Genomic DNA, 20124 nt, shown 5'->3' on the forward strand with positions numbered 1-20124 from the left:
TTAATAAAATATAGTTTTGATTCCGTGTTCCATAACAGCTTTATTGCTTATATAAGTATATACTCTTGCCAATCATACCCAATGCTTGAATGTAGTCGCATCAAAGCTCTTTTGTCAATGAGACTTAGTTGACCTTTGCGAGTTCAAGTTCATTTATAGGTTTTCCACTTGTTTTACGCCTTTTGGCGTCCTCTGGTCTAACACCGTTTGAGACTAGGCTCGAAAGCTGTCTCTGGTGTGGACCAATCAGTTTCAAAGACAATGCATATATTAGAGTTTTTTGTTTGCATTCTGACCACAAGCATTGCGGTTAATGCAGACACGATTCCTTATAAAATGTTTCAGTTTGGTGTTTTAACATCTGAACACCTGTTTTGTTGCCATAATAATCGTTAACTAAAACAATAAAAACATGCATCGACGAATACATTCGTCACTAATTGTGAACAAAATTAACGCTAGTCACAAATCAAAAAGTTTTCGACATGACAAAATCTGACATCAGAAAGCCCAAATAAAAAAAACATCAACGTTTAATTGTTAAACTTTTATTCCAGCACGCGTTCCAAAAGGGTCCTAACCGCAGTGTGTAAACAAAACTGAAATTGTCGTGAAGCTGTAAGTCAAGGGACACGTTGTGCACGCAGAGACACTGCAATAAAGATCTGGAGATGGCCCAATGATATCGAGGTTAAGTTGTTGTGAACGACGTTACACGATGCGGGTGCTTACTGAAAGACAAATCATATTGATATAACAAGTAATGACAGTGACAATTTATTACCAGAGGGTTGCAATTCAACCGTTCGGTGGCATGAAAAAAAATAGTTGAGATGCTTCCTGGAAAAACACAACCCACAAAAAAATCACATTGTCTAGAAAAGGGGTTAAGTGGATGGGATAAAGCGGATGAAAATAATTGATTAACTTCATTGTGTGAACATCTGTGGGAAGAGATAATAAATCAATATTTCAAAAAGTGTGTGGGGGGGGGGATTGTAAAGTCTTCCAATGAAGCTAGCATGGGTTATATGAAATAGAAAATGTGGGTTATCAAGTTTTTCCAGGACACCCCCTGAGTTACGAAGCCAAGGCCAATGAAGCCGACAAGGACATGCAGCTTCTCCTGCCTGTCAAACCCACAAGCAACGCTAAGCCTTAAAGAGAGGAAGATTCTACGCTTTTCTGAAAAGGCTTTTCTTTGCTTTGCACCAAGAGTTGTCGTCTTGTGACCTTGAGCAGAATTGCAGCAAATTTGTATCTGTACTACTTGGGGCTGAATTTAATTGTACTTCGGTTCATGGCGTTGGTACAAATGGCTTCAATTCTCAGAACCCAAAATACCAGCAATATATTCTATTGGTTTGCATCGTGGACACATGTATTTACCTCTCTGCCTAGTGGCTACCTTATGCAGTCACAAACATGTGCACTGTGATACTCAACATCCAAAACCACTTTGGAAAGAACTGAAAGCTCTGCAACCAACATTGATGCGTTTTAGAGCCATCGGCAGAAAATATGTATTTCTTAATTTCCAAGCACTCTACCGTGGCTTCTGGAAAATGTGATACAGGACATGCTTTAAGATTGATAACTGGTTAAACTACTTTGTAAGAGCATCCTTGCTTGCAGCTTAATGGTAATCGTACTAATGTCAATTCACTTTGTGACACAGTTACGGCATATAAATCAAATTTCTCGACTCACGATTTCTAAAACAACTACATGTATCACCTGGCCTCAATATCACACCGACAATAAACACATCATCTTGTACCCTGCCAATCCCAATGCAAGACTCCCGTGTTCTACTGATTAAATGTGAATATAGTTTCAAATACGATTTTCTAAATGCCTGCTGTTGACGGCCAAACTTAAGAAGTGGAATCAATGAACCCAGAAGCCACGAGTGGATATCACATCCACAGTGCGTGGCACACTGTTAAGGCAAACACGTATTTACCATGAGCCGATGCTCAACGTGGACAAAACATCGAACCCTGAATAAACCATGAATTATGCACACGTAGAATACGTTGAAAGACGGTCAACTGCATCGCACGCTTTCAGATGCGCTTCTTAGGCCGTCTGGAACGCTCTTCCTTCCGATATGAGAAAGCCACTGGAGCTTTGCACTTTGAAATCTAGATTGGAAACCAATTTTTTTAGAACTGCTTTTTGTGTTTAGTTTGTTGTCTTTCCCACGCACCTCTGATGAGCACGTTTGGCTTGCGTACGGTGAAAGAGGTCAACATACATCCAGTGGAGGATTGTGATTGCTCTTACGGTTTGTAACATTGCCAGTCGTTTCAACGTGTACCCTTTGCTCCTACTGAGACACGTTTAAAGGGGAAAGAGTGAACACACGTAAAATATTCATTATATTATCTATCGTTAAGCTGTATTCAACAAGAATACCTATTTCTGAAAAAAAAGATTAATTTAGGATTTAGATTTGTGCAGGAAGACAGCATTTGCTATGAAAGAACAATAATATATACACAAAGCTAAGCATTTTATTAATTGCAGTCTTAAGCTCCAGCTCAATATTTCATACAAAGTTTGATCGCGAGAATCAGTGGGCAAACATCAACAGTGCTAACTCGGCTCAAGAGGTTTGGATAAACATGAATACAATTGCGTGAATAAATATAATACTTTTCCTTCATGTTCACATACCGTACACGCTGCGCTGCCAACATACACGACAGCCCCTTGATGATAGCGCGAGTAAACAATTTCCCTTGTGTGTCAGCAGACATAACGGGACACAACATGCAAAAGGTATTTCATCTCGCTATACGTAACAAGCAACCTGCTTTATAGTTAAGATGTACATCATGATCGCCGTCAACAGTAAACAGTGCAGCGTGGCTCTCGAGCGATGTGGACGCGACGTGCGGCAGTGGGACCGGGATAAACGAGTGCCGACGATTGCATCACAACCAAAATTGGCGACCACCGTGGAACGGACGACAGTCCCCGTGCGCGAGGTGCAAAGGTCCGATGGGGTGGAGTGGTGGCGCAGCGGTGAGCGCACTGTGCCGTGAACCGGGCGACATGATTTGTATTTATTTTATACCCGGCCGCACGGCTAAGATTCGTGGCAAGCGACGTCCGAATCGTTCCTCGGCTACACCCCTCCTCCCCCCTCACCAACTCGCGCTGCTCGGAGTGTGGTCAAACAACCCCGACGATTGACATGGCGGCATCGGGAGACTTTCATCCGGCAATTACCAGAATCGGTGTGGAAAGAAAAAAAAAACCGAGGTTGGATGCCCACGTGCTGATGGGAACCGCGTGGATGAGATGTGGTTGATATGCGATCGCCCCCTCCCCCCGCCCCCCATGTGGATTGTGTAAGAGGGCTGCTGCTGCTGCTGCTCACGCCACCCGTTTGTTGTTTTGACATCGTTGCTGCCCCCTGGGGAGAAGTCAAGTATTCACCTACAATGCCCACACTCCTCCACCTTGGAGACAACTCTGTCTCAGAGCTCAAACCTGGGTGGTTCCCTCTGCCTCTCGCAGAAACTCCACATTGCTATGGCAGAGATTAGTTTCTTCATATGGCAACCACTGTTGAATTGCCACAAATTGATTCAGATTAAAAATCGGCCCCATTGCGACAATGGGTCGAGTAAATCCTCCACCAATTAGGATTTGAACTCTCGACATTCCGGTTGGAAAGTCGTGCTCTCTTGCTGCCAGGGCCCAGACACAGCAAGAGCGACAAAGATTGTCGACCACAAAGCATTCGCTGCCTCTGCAGACAAGGTCTTCACGCGCGCTCAACTACAAGGAACCCCCCTGCTCACACTTAACTGCACTGGTGCTCACTCTTCTTAACCCTTTCCCGTTCCGAGACGTCTGCAAGTTGCAGGGTGGGTGTCCTGTTTACCTCTGAATCTCGGACCGCGCAAGCGGTTCGACATTAATTTTATTTAGAGAGGCATAGCACCGGTGTTGATTTTAAAGATATTGTACTCACCGCAGAGAACCGTAGCAACACGGCCGGTCTCTACGGTAGCTGGCGCCAAATTGCCACATGCTCTCCCGTATGGCCTTGTGGGAGCCTCGGCACCACAGTTATTTTATTTTAGTTTTTCTTCCGGTTTTGTCTTGATGTACACGTACGTCATTGGAACTGAATCGGGAAAACTGATGACATACACGTACGTCAACAGAACGGGAAAGGGTTAATGCACACAGCACTACAATGTCCATCGCATCACATTACGATGCTCACGAAAAACAAACCCCTATCGACCTGTAAACAAGTTGGCCTTGTATACCAATTTTTTTGTATAGCAATGTTTTGGTCCTGGCCAGAAATAATTGCAGTAATTATGACTTGCATCTTTTCCTTAATTGAAATATACTTTAGCTTTTAAGGTCATACGTTACTTTATATATATGTATTTTTTTTCTTTAAATATCATTTTCGGAAATATTTTCCTTTTAAAAATTTGCCGCAACAAGAAACACTGGTGTACAGGAGTTTATAAAAAAAAAAAACTGAAAGCATGATTTTATATCATATATATTCTAATAACGAGGCTCTTTAAAATAAATTAATGCACATCTATATTCCTCCGATCTGTTATGAAACACTGGCTAAAGCCAGCGAGTGTCCTCACACAGCTCAGGAAGCCAAATCTTAACTAGTGGAGGCCTGTGTGAATGACAGCAGAATGCCTGACACTGGCCTTTGCAGCTCCATTATGGGGGGGAACAAACAATAATGACGAATGTATTAGAACCCAATGCATCCGACTCTCAGCGTCGGTAATGGCCATGTTCACATTTGATCAGGAGCCCCAGGGCCAGTGGCAAACAGACCAGATTGTTGCTTGCAACTTAAAATCACGATTCTAACCCCAACGATTGCAATTCGCGGTTGCGTTGCGTTACCGGCCACCACACACTCAAACCCCCCCCCCCACCCCCCAATGCCAGGCCCTTTGCGAGTGGTGCGTGCATGTGCTGCACACGTACAAGATTTACACGCGCGTTTGTACAAAATCCACCAGCGCGGACGCTGCACCTGCGAGCACACTGCGCGAAAACGCCAACGTGCAAATCCCCCCCCCCAACCACCGTCTTTCTCCGAGCGTGCAAGTGTCTTTCAATCTCTGAAGTCTCGTCCCAGATATCCGGCGGTCTCGCAGAAGTTTCACGCAAGTTGTGCGCGCGTCACTTTCCTTGGTGCCTGCAGCGATCCTCTTGTGGTGAAGCGTTTCACAAGGTTTGCACAGCTGGTAAGCAGGCAGGCAGGCAGGCAGTCGTCCTCTTACTTGCATGTACATTCGTTAAGTACTCGCAACATACAGGTCCCCCATTATGTCTGTCTCTTCTTTATGGAAATCCTCTTTTTCCGTGTGGCCAGCATGTCATAGAAGGGGTCCTTGCTGATGCTTGCCCTGCAAAGCACGAAGACTGCCGTGACGTTTTGACCACAACGGCAACATGGCTATACGCTCACACCTGTTAAAAGTGTAAAAGACGGTGTCCACCAATTCTCAAATGAGCGTGGGGGAGTGACCATCTTTGTTGGTGGTCCAGAACATTGCTAGAGTGTGGAAGAGTTTCTCACCATAGGCCAACTCCCAGTTGGGAATTTAAGTTACGACCTCGATAGTGATAATTCCTGGTTGCCTGGAGCGATAATCACCACTTCATTATTCATCACTGTTTGGAAATGTCTAAGGAGCTCACAGATACCTAAACTATCTGGACAAGGATACATTGGAAGAATTATAGTCTACATGCTCAGCTTCCACATGTCTAAACAGTCGGACAAAGGGGGCTACACAGATATGGAATGGGCTATAGAAGAGACAGAGCCAAGTGCACTTGCTGATGGATAGTACTCGTGTTGCGAAAGATCGATGTTTGTGGTGGAGGCTCGGGAAAGATGCTACTTACTGTGTGGCTGATGGCAATATATTCACCACTTACCATGATCTCAAAGTGCCTCGGTGACATCACCACCACCTAGTGGCATACGGTGGCTATTGCTGTGAATGTGTGCAGGCATGTGCACGCGCGTAACTGCGAATATACATGCATACACGTGTACATATCGGTGCATGCGATTGAATCGCCCGGAATGCACCCGATCCCATCAGATCGTGGAAACTACGTAGGGTTGAGCCTGGATAGTGTTTGGATGGGTTACTGCCGTGCACAAAACAGGTTGTCATCATAGGGCTTGTGCGACTATGAGTAGATGGGAGTGCAGCAAACAATTCCATCGTCGCGCTCCACGTCAATGCTACCCACCACCTTCATCAACAGCCTGCACAGCGACCATCTTGGAAAATATGGTAAAAAAAACTCTCATGACCCTCAAAAGCATGGAGAGGCCCTCATCCAGCAGGACGCTGACAAAAAGACTGCACAGGTACACAAGTGTGTGCGTGTACGTACACTTTTCTTGGCACGAGCACTACGATGTCACCGCGATGCAATGGTGCACGGTGGCTATTGTGGTCGTGCGCACGCCTAGCTCCTGCCCCAACAGTCTGTTAAGGCTATACGGGCGATCATTTTGTGCACTCTGTAGGTAGAACTTCTCTCGCAACCTACGTAGCTAACCGTGCTCATCAGAGGTGCTCTGCGGTGGTGTAGTGGTTAGCGCATTACACTTCGTACCTGGCGACCCGAGTTCGATTCCCACTCACGGCCAACACCGGTGACGATTATCTGAACCGGTCCAGGGCCTCCCCCCTACATGAGTGCCTAGTGTAGTGCGTAAACATCACCACTGGGGAGACAAAGGCGGCTGGGCGTGCCGGCCTTCATTAGGTGCTCGCTAGCAGCACTTGCCCCCCAGGCTGGGCGTGCCGGCCTTCATGAGGTGCTCGCTAACAGCACTTGCCCCAACAATCTGTAAAAGGCTATACGGGGGAGGGAATCATTGTCTGTTGTGTGCTCTGCTGTAAACGCACTTGATGCACTTGATCCACTCGTCCTTCTCCTCAGGCGAGGGTGCCGAGATGCGGTAGACCATGTGCTTCCCCTCCACCACGCGGCCGTCCGTGTCCGTCTTGCACGCCTTGATCACCCCGCCCTTGTTGTTGGGGAGGAACAGCTCGAAGCAGTTCTGCCACGGAAAGCGTGGGAAAACAGAGAAGGCAGCAGCGGCAGCAGCAGCACGTTATAACGTGAAGCACGACGGTTCCCATTCGCTCTGCTGCTTCACCAAACAAACACCTTGTGAAAGACTCAACGCAGAAGATCCCTGGTTTTGATCTTCCACGAAGCTCATGGTCCCACCATATACAGTGCATCCGTACAACCCATGGCAGATGCGAAAACCTCACGCACAAATGGGAAATGTAAAACTCTCCGATGTGCGATTGCGGTCATCCAAAAGAGCGTACCACATATTACGATGCAATGCCCGATCGACAAATACAAAGGAGACATCACAAAGATACACTCCGCTGCTCCCGATGCGGTTATCTGGCTTGGCCACCTGAACGTGGAATTGTGGGTTGTTGCTCTGCATCTACATCAGCCATACGAAAGAAGATCAATTAAGTGCCTCCGTATTATTGTTGCGGTCTGTCTGTCCAACCATCTGTAATGGCGGGGGCCACACTATAACTTTTGTAAACTAGGTCCAAAAGGAGCCTAGCTTCAGTACAAGGTTGTTTTGTTGTAACGGGGTCTCACCCGATTGAAAATCGGCCAAATTGACCAAAAGGGTTGCCCAAAACTTGAATAAACCAGAATAAAAATTATCATTTGCAAATATGCAAAAATAATTCTGTCCTGAAAAGGTATCTCTTCAGCTTCCACGCTGCTCATCACACACTCCGAGATCAACACGCGTTGGAAAGCGTCACATAATCCATGTGTACACATGACTTTTCTCAAATGTGTTTATATTGCAGAGAGCAAAACAATGAGGAATGAAAAATAGGAAAACAGAAGCGAACTCAAAACAAAATCAATGGTCTGCGATCACTCACGAATCTCGTGGAGAGCAGCCAGAGTGCAAATGTCTGCAGCACGCACACGAGACACCTTTCCAAAATGTCCTTAAGCACCCTATCGATCCGTCCCAACACTTCAAAATGCGTAGCGATTTTAATTCGCACCTTTTACTCTTGGTCGAGAATATATATTTTTTTACGCACCAAAGCTGTTTAACGGTTGGACAGGTGGCCAATAATACTTTCGGGGTCAACACGAGTACCAATTTGTGCAACGTCAACAGCGATTGTCCCTCTTGATAAACTGGCCGCTGCCATGGGGAATACAGAATTTAAATAACTGCCCAAGGACCACCAACGTTCACAGTTAAGAGATGTTGCGGGGCGACGTTGGTCGGCAGGTGGCCGAGCGGAATAATTAATTGTTATACTGCACCGTGCTCTCTGCCTTCACGGACCTGCACTGATCAGCGGTGAAGTATGGCAAGATATTACCGACGACCTGCATAATGTGGGGGAGGTCCTCGTGGAGTAGGGGACGGACAAAAGGGCTGTACACTGCCCTCGCGTAAATATGTGTCGTTAAACCCACCACAACCTGACAGCCAATTAGTAAGATTTGTCACGTAAACAGAACGTGGCCAATTCGTTACTAGTACAGCAAACCGGTATGTTGGAGAGCAAAGTCACAACATTTACAATCAGAGTACGACGTTTTGCCAATAAGTACAACTAGCTTCATCAGGCGACAGCCAGATTTGTGGAGAAATCCTCCCGTTTCGTTCCTTAAATGTCTGTTTACGTGACAAACCTTACTAATTGGCTGTATTGGGTGGTGGCGGGTTTAACGACACATTTATATATTCACGCGATATAACCCAACAAAACTTGTATTATGGATGATATTGGTTACAAAAGCCTACGTGTTAAACTGTACAATTGTTGGTCGTAATATTTCCATCCCATCGGCATCTGTTAGTTCCAACACTTGCCCTTCGCATATAAACCACAAGGTGGCGTGCAGCCTGCCTTTGCTGCACACACGAAAAAGGTAAAGGGGGAGACCTGCAATTTCTTGCTCATGCCACTGCTGATGAAAGGACTCCTCTAAGAGGCAGCTCGAGAGGGCACCTCTGGAGGGTATTTTGGCCTCCTCTTCTATGCTGGCCAGACATCTCGGAAGAGATGGGAGTATCCACAGTTTACCCACACCACACGCGATTTGCCCATCGGCCAAAACTGTGGTTTCTTCCGGGTGGGGAGGCCGGGAGGATTTTAAAAAACGTGCACCATTCTTCCAAACGCCACGCCGGGAGATCGACATGGCAACCTCTGGATTGCAAGTCGAATGTGCTCACCGTTACACTACAGCACCATCCAAAGCCCATATATCGTGTACAATAATGATAATTTTTGTGATCATATTCCGTTGCAAAGGCCGTTGATGCCTGCGCCAAAAGCACGCGACGGCCTTCGTGTAAACACGTACGGGCTTCTTGGGGTCGTCCACCTCCCGTATGCTCAGATTCTCCAGGGGAATGATTCCTCGCGGTTCCTTGTCCTGCAGGAGAGACGGCACAGGTCGCGCCAGATGCAATAAACTCCTTCGTGTATCTGGAAAGTGTTTCCGAGTCTCAAGTCCCTCCCACGTCTCCATTGACAACTACTGTCAAGGAGATTACGGTATTTAAGGCCACTATAGTCACGATGGAAACCTGGCCCAAAGGTCACATTTTTTCCGAAGAACCACTCCTACTTAAATTTGTATAAACAGCAAGAATGCAACGTCTTAAGTATGTCGTATTTAATCATTCATCGATTAATGTTGATTCTTATGGTCACGATAATATATACATCGAATTATGCACATGAGAATTACTTACAATTCATGAAAAACTGTACACCAATTTCACTTTTTTATCGAATTGTAACATTTCATCGAATCACAGGTGGAGTGAATCGTTGCATGCCCTGTGAGTATAGCCTCTTGTCAACAGTCTTGGCTGCGTCTTGGGACGTATTTATTATTTAGCCCAGCACAAAATGTACTTTGTGTGGGAAAGGCACAAACGAATGGCTTATGGAGCCACAGAGGGCCTATGACCGTATATTATGATGATGATAATTACTAATGTCCTTACCGTTGTGTACTCAAAGTAGTAGAGGCAGTTGTCCGTCAAGATGAACCACCGCCTCTTCCAGGTCTTCACCTTTCCTCCTAAAAAACAAAAAACAAAGGAGTGACATTTATAGAGGAGCTAGAAATGACAACAATGTGAAGGTGCTGCTAAAACAGACTACAATTTGTTGCTGTTGCACTGATATCATTGTGATGTCCATAATTCAGAGATGGCAAAACACCTTTCATCAAACATTCATTCGAAATCGCTATAGCCACGCACCCCCTCCTCCACCACCACCACCAAGACAGCACCAACATGTGCACTCGGGCATCATGAACTACAGCAGGAAAAGCAGCTCTGAAATTGAACGTGCAACTAATTAATCGGCAATGTAGATACTCAACAAGGGCCCCAGAGCCCCCTGGCCAATGCCAAGCCGGGGCGTGTGGCTACCTTTCTTTGGATTAAAAAAAAAAAGCTACAACGAACATGGCTTGTGACTTTTGGGTAAGGACAATGGTGTCGAAGGAAAGCCACGGCGTCAACCGTGCGTGCCACCAACGCTTGCCTAGTTTGAGTAGCCAGCCCTCCCGGTCAGGGTTGAAGAACGTGTGCGTGAGGTCATTGCCGTCGTCCTCGGGAATTTTGAACGGCTCGTTCTTTATGCTGTCGTACAGGTTCTGTGTGTAAAAAAAAACACGCGCAAACAAAGCCACTTCCATTTTTCAACGTCTCGTCCGAAACACGATACCGGCAGGGCTGCGCTATGAATGCAACGTGCCAATTTTGCTCCATTGTGTAATTAACTCAAAGCATTTTGTGGTGTTTAAATAATGCATAAGCACAGTGCTCTTTGTGTACGAGTGGCAATCGCCACCAGCAGTTGCCAACAGCATGCGTTCTAAGCAAGCGGCAGATGGTTTCTCTGCTGCCAGGTTTAAACAGGGACGGATCTACTTTGGCGACATCTCATTGGCCACTGTGGCCAGATGTTTGCTACTGTGGTCATGAATTATGTATTCAGATCCTCATTTAGGTAACCGACATGTGAATGCCCCTATTGTGTTTTAGCCATTGTGCGAATTGACTTGTGTTACAACGATCATTATAAAATCCTGAAATTGGGAAGGATATAAAAGAATAGAAAACAAAAAATTGGCAGTTAATAAAGGTCTTTGTGTCTGCCAAGTGACATTCAGAAACTTCAATGGATGGGTTGGTAGCAGGGTCTTATACTACCAGGCAAGGCAGTACAAACACCTGTAATCTAGCCAACTGGAGGTAAATTGGCCAGACAGCATCATGCGAGTGAGACTCCCAAACTGCCGGGCTAAAAAAGTGGCCTGAATGGACAGCCCTTTATCAATCCACTGCTGGATGAGGGCCTCATCACATTATACAAAATATTGCGGATTAATTGACCTCTATCCACCACAGTGATCATCTGCAGATCCCTGAAGGTGGGTTGGGGCCAGGACTTTTTTCAGAAATCAGTCGCCACTGATGTTAGCCGTGGCCAGGAATTAAACTCGGGTTGCCGGGTTCAAAGTGAAATGTGTTAACCACTGGTACCATCGTCCCATCTGAATAATTAATATCCATCATAAATTTATGACTAACTCAAAAATCACACATCACTAGCCGACACAGCCGGTCAGCGTGAAGTCGGTACGCAACCGGGCTTTGTGCCAGGCAAGGCGGCTCGTTGCAGCTCGTGTCGCTCGGGGTATAGCCAGCGACGGTAGTACGAGCTGGTGAGTTGGGGGGGGGGGGGGGGGAGTATGAGGGCTGTCGCCTCCTACCCTGAGCAGCTCCTCCGGCAGGTCCCCGCCGTCGTTGATGCCGCGATTCATGAGGATGAAGCGCTCGGTGGTGGGCTTGTCGCGCACGTTGGGGTTGTGGAGGCTCGTGTTGAGCATGATGATTGCGAATGAGAGCACGTAGCAGGTGTCTGTCGCAACGGCGCCAGAAAAAAAGACGGCGAGCAGGGGTCAATGTGAGACAGCGGTTCCCCAGTACCCTGTTCCCCTCCACCAGCACCCAATGCAATCATAGATCAACTTCAAGATCGCACACTCAGAATCTTCAAGATCCTTGACTGCTGCCAACTTTTGCTGCTTTTGCTGCCTACACTGCTGCCTACTTTTTCTGTTATTTTACTCTACTCCCCTCCACACTCCTACCTACCCTTACCTCTTTCATCTCATCTTAGTCAACTTGCCCTCAATGTACTCTCTAACCTATCTCCTCTGATCTCTACTCACTCCACTCCCCATACTCTCCTACCTCATCTCAGTCTATTCCCCACTTCACACCTGCTCCAACAAGGAAACTCCCAGTCAAAGCTTAATTTTTTTAATGAAATTAAACTTACCAGACCACAGTGGCAGTGGGTATGCAAGCACAGGAGCGAATGCCTTAACCCAGTTGCCATTACCACTGCCTCTTTTGGCCACTGTCCAAAAATGCCACCGTTTTATCGATGTGTTTTAACCTCATTTGTATTGGAATGCCTGACCTGTGTAGATGTTAAAATTTGAATTTGATCTACTGCAAACCTTGACAAAACAACACGTTGCAAGATTTTCCAGACTGCTGCCTCTCACCTCGAGAATCCCTGGCTAAGGCTGACTCGGCATTATGCTCGCACCATCAGTGACGTGGCAATTGCTGCGGAAATAAAAATGCACTATTCGGCTGGACAAGATGATGCCCATAAGCCCTTTGTGTGCAATTAAGCACTCCCAGAAGGCCGTGGGGCTGTGAGGTTGTGTTAAAACCACTTTTAATTGCTATGTCGGGAAATGGATGTAGAAACAGATATATACAAAGGGGACGTATTGTCTGCTTAGATATTTTGTTACTTATATTCCCTGCAAAGGTGCTCATCATTATCTTGTGAACAAGGCAATTGAGCAAAAATGTGGCAGTGACACCTGCTATCCAACGAGAACATGTCAGACTTGCAATGCTTTGGTGTCTCTCAGCGAGTTTTCAAGGTTAGCCTATGCCAAGGTGCATTCTGAATGTTCTTGTTGGACCACTCTACCCGCTAAGCTAATTAAAACAACTCAATTCGTTGAGCGAGTGCAGTGAATTCACCTTGCTATGGGCAGAACCAATTTAAGCACTTTTCACGATTGCATCATTAATTACACAAAGGGGATTGTGAGTAGCAAACCACAAAGTGTTAATTATGTTATCGAGAGGCTTTGAGGATGGGGCAGATTGCAGCGTGTTGTGACGCTCCCACCTGCAGGGCTATGAGGTTGAGATGGCACTAGAGCCATAGGTTGCTGACATGTCTGTGTGGATTTTCCCTGGATTCTCGAGTTTCCTATCACGTCAGATATTCAGGGAGGATTTGCTGGATGAGAAAATGCATCATTATTACTCCAACTACTACCAATATACAGAACAAAGAATCGAAAGGCTCTTAACGCGAGCTCACCGATATAAAGCACGTCTCATTGTTACTCTACGGCGGGGTTCTGCAGCCACATCTGGCTTGAGAAGGCTCTAGAATTGGCCTAAAAGGCTTTAGCCTGCCGAGTGACATACCAAGACATAACGAGATACAGATAACTCGAGTGAAAGAGAATTAAAGAAACGGCAATTCGTGAAATGAGGGCACTTAAAATAAGAAAGACCTGGAGACAATAGACACAGATTAAGCAGCCACATACACCGGGAGTTAGGACACCACAAACCCGTGTGATGTCACAACGTCTGTTTACGCGACACCTTGACATCACGTGGGCCACCGGCACATGGTATTATGTGGCCCCGCTGGAAACTAAAGTAAAACAATTATTGCGATGCAGGAGAGCAATCATGTTGCTCGTAAGCGGTGTATGTGGGTGTGTATGTATGCGGTAGTGTTGCGCTTAGTGCGCTGCGCTAGGAACCTGGCGAACCGAGTTAGATTCTCGCTCACAGCCTAAGTGACAACTATGTGAACTGGTCTTGGACCTCCTCCTCCCTTAGGTCGACTCCGCTTCAAATGAGTATCTGGTGTGGTGTGTAAACATCGCCACTGGGGAGACAAAGGCGGTCGGACGTGGTGCTGGCCACCTGCCTCCACGTGTGCCGTGCTGGCCTTCATTAGGTGCTGGCTAACAGCACCTGCCCCAACACTCTGTTAAGGCTACACGGGGGACCGATGTCTTTGTGCGTCACCTGGCCCTCACCGGTCGACTGGAACACGCCCGCGTTGCACTGGCAGTAGCGCGTGGCAAACGCCTCCATCATGCGGTCGATCTTCTGCGCCTCTCCGGGCAACCGGAAGCTCCACAGGAATTGCCTGCCAAGGGCACCCACAAGGAGCTCTAAGGACGGACGCTGCTGACCGAGCTGGATTTTTTTTATTATTATTGACAAGGCAAAATTACACGGATAAAACGGAACACTGCGCTGGTGCTTATCCGCATTAGGTTTGTGACAAAGTTCACCCCCCGACCAACAGCGGCGAGCAAACAGAAAGGTAGTGTGCAAAACAAACAAAGAATGAATTCGTGAACGTGCAGTGGGATGCCTTTACCTTAGCGCCTGCACCAGGTTGAGGTTGGCGAACTCGTGGAGCTCCACGAAGGCGTGCAGTACCTGGATGTTGAAGTCATCCCTGTGGGAGAAGGCGAAGGTCAAACGCGAGCCGTCCCACGTGCAAACACAACGGCCCATTTACTTCGAGAGCCAATTCGTAATTCGGCGGGGAAGTTCAGGGTCAAGAGGTTATCTCATAGCCATTGTCATCGGTGACACAGCACTTCAGAATTGCTTCCGTCCTTCTGCCTTATCCTGCCTGTCAGCACCTGACATTCAAGATCTCACCACGACGACGACCAGGGCTTCAGGTCCTGCTTTGTCTGTTGACCTCTAGGGTGCCTGTTGTAAATTCTTGTCTCGGTAATATTCTGCAAATGTGCCCCACCCATCATAACTGCCTCTTCCTCCTGATTACATCTACAATTCCTTATTCCTCAAAATGGTCTATTACTGCTCTGCGACAGCTGCTCAATGTCACCAGATAACATGACCCAAGTTTGTATCATGACATAATGGGGCCAGAAATAATTCCATAAATGCCAATTTGTAATCCTATAAGATCCATTTCAAGAGGTCACGGGGGGGGGGGGGGGGGGGGGTAATGTTCCAACGATGTATCTAAAAATGTGCACGAATTATGTATATTCTTATTCATTTGAAAAACAAAATGCAATCATTTACAAAATAACTGAAAATGTAAATATACAGTACTTCACGTATCATTGCGTTTCTAATTACAAAAAAAAAACGTTGGGTCAACATCTGAATTCTCTTTACTAAACTAGCTTTTAATGAGCATTACATTAATAAATAGACTGTAAATGACGAGTTTAATATTTAATGCTCATTATTAAACTGATAGTATTAACGGTGTGTTTACCATACATTATAACAGGATGGGACGAAGTGGTGTTGCTGTGGTTCGCGCACTGCGCTACGAACCCATTAACCCGAGTTTAATTCTCGGTCACTGCTGACATCAGTGGCATGATATCTAAACCAGTCACCAACCCACATTGACTAGTGTGGTAAAGTAACAATCGAATAATCCTCACGACCGACACGGCCTGGTGATATGAAATGATATACAGCTTCACGTGCGATTTGAAAAACATGCATTCTCAAACATTCGCTCAATGAATCCGACCAATTTAAGTCAACTACGCCGGATGAGGAACTAACCGGCCACAAAACGAGCGAGATCGGTGAATGTAAAACGGAGTGTGCCGGGAGTTACGTCATTTTAAGACCGCATCGTGGATTGCCCAGTAAACAATGTGCGCCTATCGTTGATCGTTTATCCAAACCAGAGACACAGGAACTCAGAATAGGGAATAAAATTCCGGTCTTGTGCCCAAGAGGAAACGCAAATGTAAATATCATAATTTTACCATTAGCCTTCCTTCCCATCTCCGGATCATTCTCAAGACCAGGATGTCCACTCAGCTGCTGGCTAATGACAAAGGATTCATGTGGTTTTCTCTGGCTTTAGATGCGCGTATGTGTGTGTGTACATTATGCGTGCATGTATGAATTATGATACTTTGAGCAGAGGTCTGGATATGCAGTGACCGATCAATCAATGTCAGCGTTTGTAAATGGCAGACTCTCCGGAGATTGCAAAAAAAAAAGAAATCCACGGTCATACTTACGATAAGTGCATACACATTATATGTGCATTGTGCACGATGGCATATGTCAGTAAATTGCACACATAGTTCAGCATGTTTTGTTTTGCATGTGCCTGCATTGTTATGGCGCATGGGCGGTTTTGCTTTTGATATGTTTGGGAATGACACGTACTCACGATGTTGTGCATGTGCTGTGATTCGCATTATTTATACATGCAGACAGAAGCATTGATGCAAGGATATAAGAAAATATGCATTGCAAATGCTTGGTACATAATACAGTTCAAATCGACATCACTGCTCAACTAGGGAAAAAATCAGGAAAGACTTATGCACCCTTTTTTAAAAGTCAATAATTAAATTAGACATTTATTTTAAATCAAGTAAATTTTAATACGGTTTTATTATTAACAAAGGCATATCCAAATGTTTTTTCGAATCAATGACACATCAATGGTGTCAAACACAATTCTTTAAGCATCAGCATGTACTGTAGTTTCTTTTTTTTAGGCTTACAGGAAATAATTTGATCACATGACTCATTGCATTTTTCCCATTTGAGCAGCAGAGTTGATTTTTTCTTTATTTTGCAACAAGCAACAAGCGGAACTGGCTCGAGGAAAAGGAACTTGGCTTAACCAAATCAAAAATGTTCCAAACATGAAACCTAACTGAGGCTTGCCCCCCCCACCCCCATTAATATATTACATATCTTCAGAGCTCTGCAGCTCACTCCACCTTTCTGGCCTCTCTGTGTTGTGAAGGACCATTGCCTGAAACGTCACCTATTAAAAAACTTTCTTTAAAAGGCCACATTGTTATTGGTAATTTGTGTCTCTAGATCATTGAAGAGATAATTGACCACTTTTTTTTTAATAAAGCAACAAAATATCAAGATATCTTAGATTTGTTAACAAGTATGTAGGATGTGTATCGCAGGCTGTCTGGATAAGAGTTTTAAGTTTTACGTTCTGGGGAAAAAAAAAAGACTGAAAATCACCGTTAGACATGCCGCTGTTGCCTAGTCACTTCACTGCGGTGGCAGCAAAACATCGGAGTGACGTTGCTGTGATGCAGTTGAAACCATCACGTGGAATGAGCTAAAGATCCCAAGATACAAGGGTCTATATACTCTAACCAGGATTGTATTTACCAGGTGCTTATCACCAAATCACCCGGAAATTCATCCTATCTCAACAAATCCCAGAAGTTAAGCTGGAATGAGCCTGAATATTGGTGGTTTGAGCAACCACCACCATGCATAAAATGTATTACAGGCTATGGGGATATGTTTTGGGCTGTAGAGGCACCAATTTTCAATTGTTCTATACAACAGTATTATTTACTGTACATGAAAATTCTGTCCAAGTCATACTAACCAGTCATTGTAAATCTTTCTTATTTTTTGTCTCGACTTGAGCTAGTCACACCGAGAAATTCGTAGTGTGGGTCACGTCCATGCAATGAACACGACCCATTCAAATCCACGTGAAGCAAAGTGGCCAGGGTGGTGCCTCTGGGGTCAGAGCATTGAGCCAGCACCGCCGAGTTCCCGGTGTTGAATCTGGGTTTTCCAAATCACATGCGCGTGCTTAAACCGGGTTCTGAAGTGCATTAAGTTGACAGTCTTAGCCCCAATCGACAATGACTGCACACTAAGAAATGCTAAATTAGATTTTTATACTTTATTTGGGAAAAATTCCAGCTCCAAGACTTAAACCAAAAAGTCATAATTGTGTATTCATAATTTTTCCTCGTACTAGGACCCATATCGTACAGGCGAGGACCTGTAAGACCAGTCGCTCGCCAGCATGCATTTAAGCAAAGCCTGCCTCTGCTGCCTCTACTCTTTCGAAAACTAGTCTAGAATATATTCTTAGGTTTTTTCGGTAAAGTCACGTAGGTAAAAAATTTAATTAATAAAAGTAAAATAAAATAAAAATCACGACGTTTCGGAGGCAACACAAGCTTCCGTCTTCAAGTGTTGCCTCCGAAACGTCGTGATTTTTATTTTATTTTTATTAATTTAAATTTAAATGTTTTACCTACGTGACTTTACTGAAAAAACCTAAGAATATGAATCCTTGCAGTCACGAAAGCTTCAAATCGAGAATAGTCTAGAATATACTTAAAATAGCTATTGTAATCATTTAGCCGATTTGGTTGTTTTGGAGGCCCCGAGGCCTGTGTGAACCACAAACCAGCCTCACCTTTCTCCAAGGTATTCCCCAATGGCCGTCTTGTTGAGGCCTTCCCCCTTGTAGAGGAACTGCGCGATATCCTCGGGCGTGTTCTTCAGAAGCTCGTTTTCTGTCAGGAACTTAATTCCCTGTGGAAAAAAACCAATAACAGTTTGCCAAAGCATTTTGTTTATAGATCATCTTTCCAGGCATTAATCGTGAACAACTTCAATAATCCTGCGTAGGTTATCTGTTGTTGTACTGTACAGGTTGCACTGCACCTTGTGCCAGATGTAGCACTCCGCATACTTGGAGCTTCTTCAGGCACTGCAATAATCAGTTCCTGAAAGGAGCTTTCAACCATATGGGAGAGCGAAACATCGGACATCGTAACCAAATAAAAACAAAAGCAACTGCTAATTATATCCCTTCATTTGCATGAACGTGTCGTTGTCGCAGGGCAGACGGCACGATTTTAAGAGATCATCATTTTCGGCGTTTCCAAACACTGTATAAAATCGACCCACCACGTCGGACAGCCAAATGGAAAAAACCAACCAAGCAACCATCATCAATCAGCACAGCGAGCCACCTCCAGAGGGACACCCCGACCGGTCTTGAAACCCTCAAGACATTCACGCCGCAGCGAATAATACAGCTGCGCGGACGACACAGCATCCGAATTGATGAGAGTTTTGATTGGTTTATAAAAAGAACGGGGGAAAGCGGACGAGCAGTGTGCATGCCAAAGGGCCGATTTAATTGCGCTTGGCAGGTTGTCTGAAATCTGAAGAGTCCTCCCTCATTTGTGCGCGAGCTGCTGGGCGCTTTCGAAGGGCTTTTCCGGCATTCAAAAGAGGCCAGGCGGCTTCCACACACTCAGATAATTGGTCGTATCGATGTTAAAATGTGCCAGGGCTTTTATCAAGCCAGAGCAGTCCTGATAGCAAACCCATTCCGTCATTTGGCTAATGCAGAGAATCAGGCAGTGCCAATTCTCCCGAGGACCACGGCTGACGCCGATAAAGAAAAAGGAGAGTTCGCTTGCAAACAGCAGACCGTATCATTTAACACAAGGGAAGACACGGCTAAGCAAGTGGAAATATGTAACATGTACGAGGGCCATGTGGTGGGCAGAAGAGGGCAATGCATTACATTTCATTGACTGCGTTCAACCTACCCAACACTGACCAGCGTGGCGTTTGACATGACACTGTGTTGTTCCCAAACATCCTATAAGGCTTCACGAAAAAATAAACACCGCTTTGTGGGAATTCAAAAGTAATTGTCTCATGTAAACTGCCAGAGCATCGCGCAAGTTCTGCCACAGGCTTAGGGTTGGTAGATCGGAGGCACCCAAAACTCCTTCTTTGAGCCAGGGGAGGCACCGTCTTAAATAAATATAAAATATCGGCACAGTGCAACAGAACGTGCACCCACAAGCCACATTCCCCTTTTCCACTGGCTAACTCAAGTGGGTGGTTTTGCTAGGTATTATTTGCAATGCCGAGCTAGAACCAAAACCAGGAAAATCTGGCCTCACAAGACATATATAAATCTGGCTTGGGGCCAAGTAGGGCCAGGGGCCCTGGTCAATGGGGTATCAGAATCAGAATATTTCTTGATAATGGAAGAATCCGATGAGCTAAAAAAGCTCTCTTTTCACACATGTCCAGTAGGGGCAGGTAAGAACATTACA

At 45.5% G+C, this 20124-nt stretch overlaps 1 protein-coding gene across 3 annotated transcripts in view; it reads right to left on the reverse strand.

Annotated features, from left to right (window-relative positions):
- Window positions 1-4421: 4421 nt before the first annotated feature.
- The window catches only part of LOC144718738 (cytohesin-1), a 53666-nt gene continuing 37963 nt past the window's right edge, over window positions 4422-20124 (reverse strand). For all 3 annotated transcript variants that reach the window (XM_078594235.1, XM_078594233.1, XM_078594234.1), the window contains exons 5-13: window positions 18456-18574; window positions 14610-14690; window positions 14260-14372; window positions 11872-12020; window positions 10638-10749; window positions 10088-10164; window positions 9436-9507; window positions 6954-7108; window positions 4422-5423 (exon numbers count right to left, since the gene is read on the reverse strand). In XM_078594235.1, the coding sequence (XP_078450361.1) occupies window positions 5342-5423; window positions 6954-7108; window positions 9436-9507; window positions 10088-10164; window positions 10638-10749; window positions 11872-12020; window positions 14260-14372; window positions 14610-14690; window positions 18456-18574 (960 nt within the window). In that variant the 3' untranslated portion in view covers window positions 4422-5341. The remainder of the gene's footprint in view (window positions 5424-6953; window positions 7109-9435; window positions 9508-10087; window positions 10165-10637; window positions 10750-11871; window positions 12021-14259; window positions 14373-14609; window positions 14691-18455; window positions 18575-20124) is intronic.

Source organism: Lampetra planeri, chromosome 5, assembly GCF_965212315.1.
Source record: "Lampetra planeri chromosome 5, kcLamPlan1.2.h2, whole genome shotgun sequence".
Lineage (NCBI taxonomy): Eukaryota > Metazoa > Chordata > Hyperoartia > Petromyzontiformes > Petromyzontidae > Lampetra > Lampetra planeri.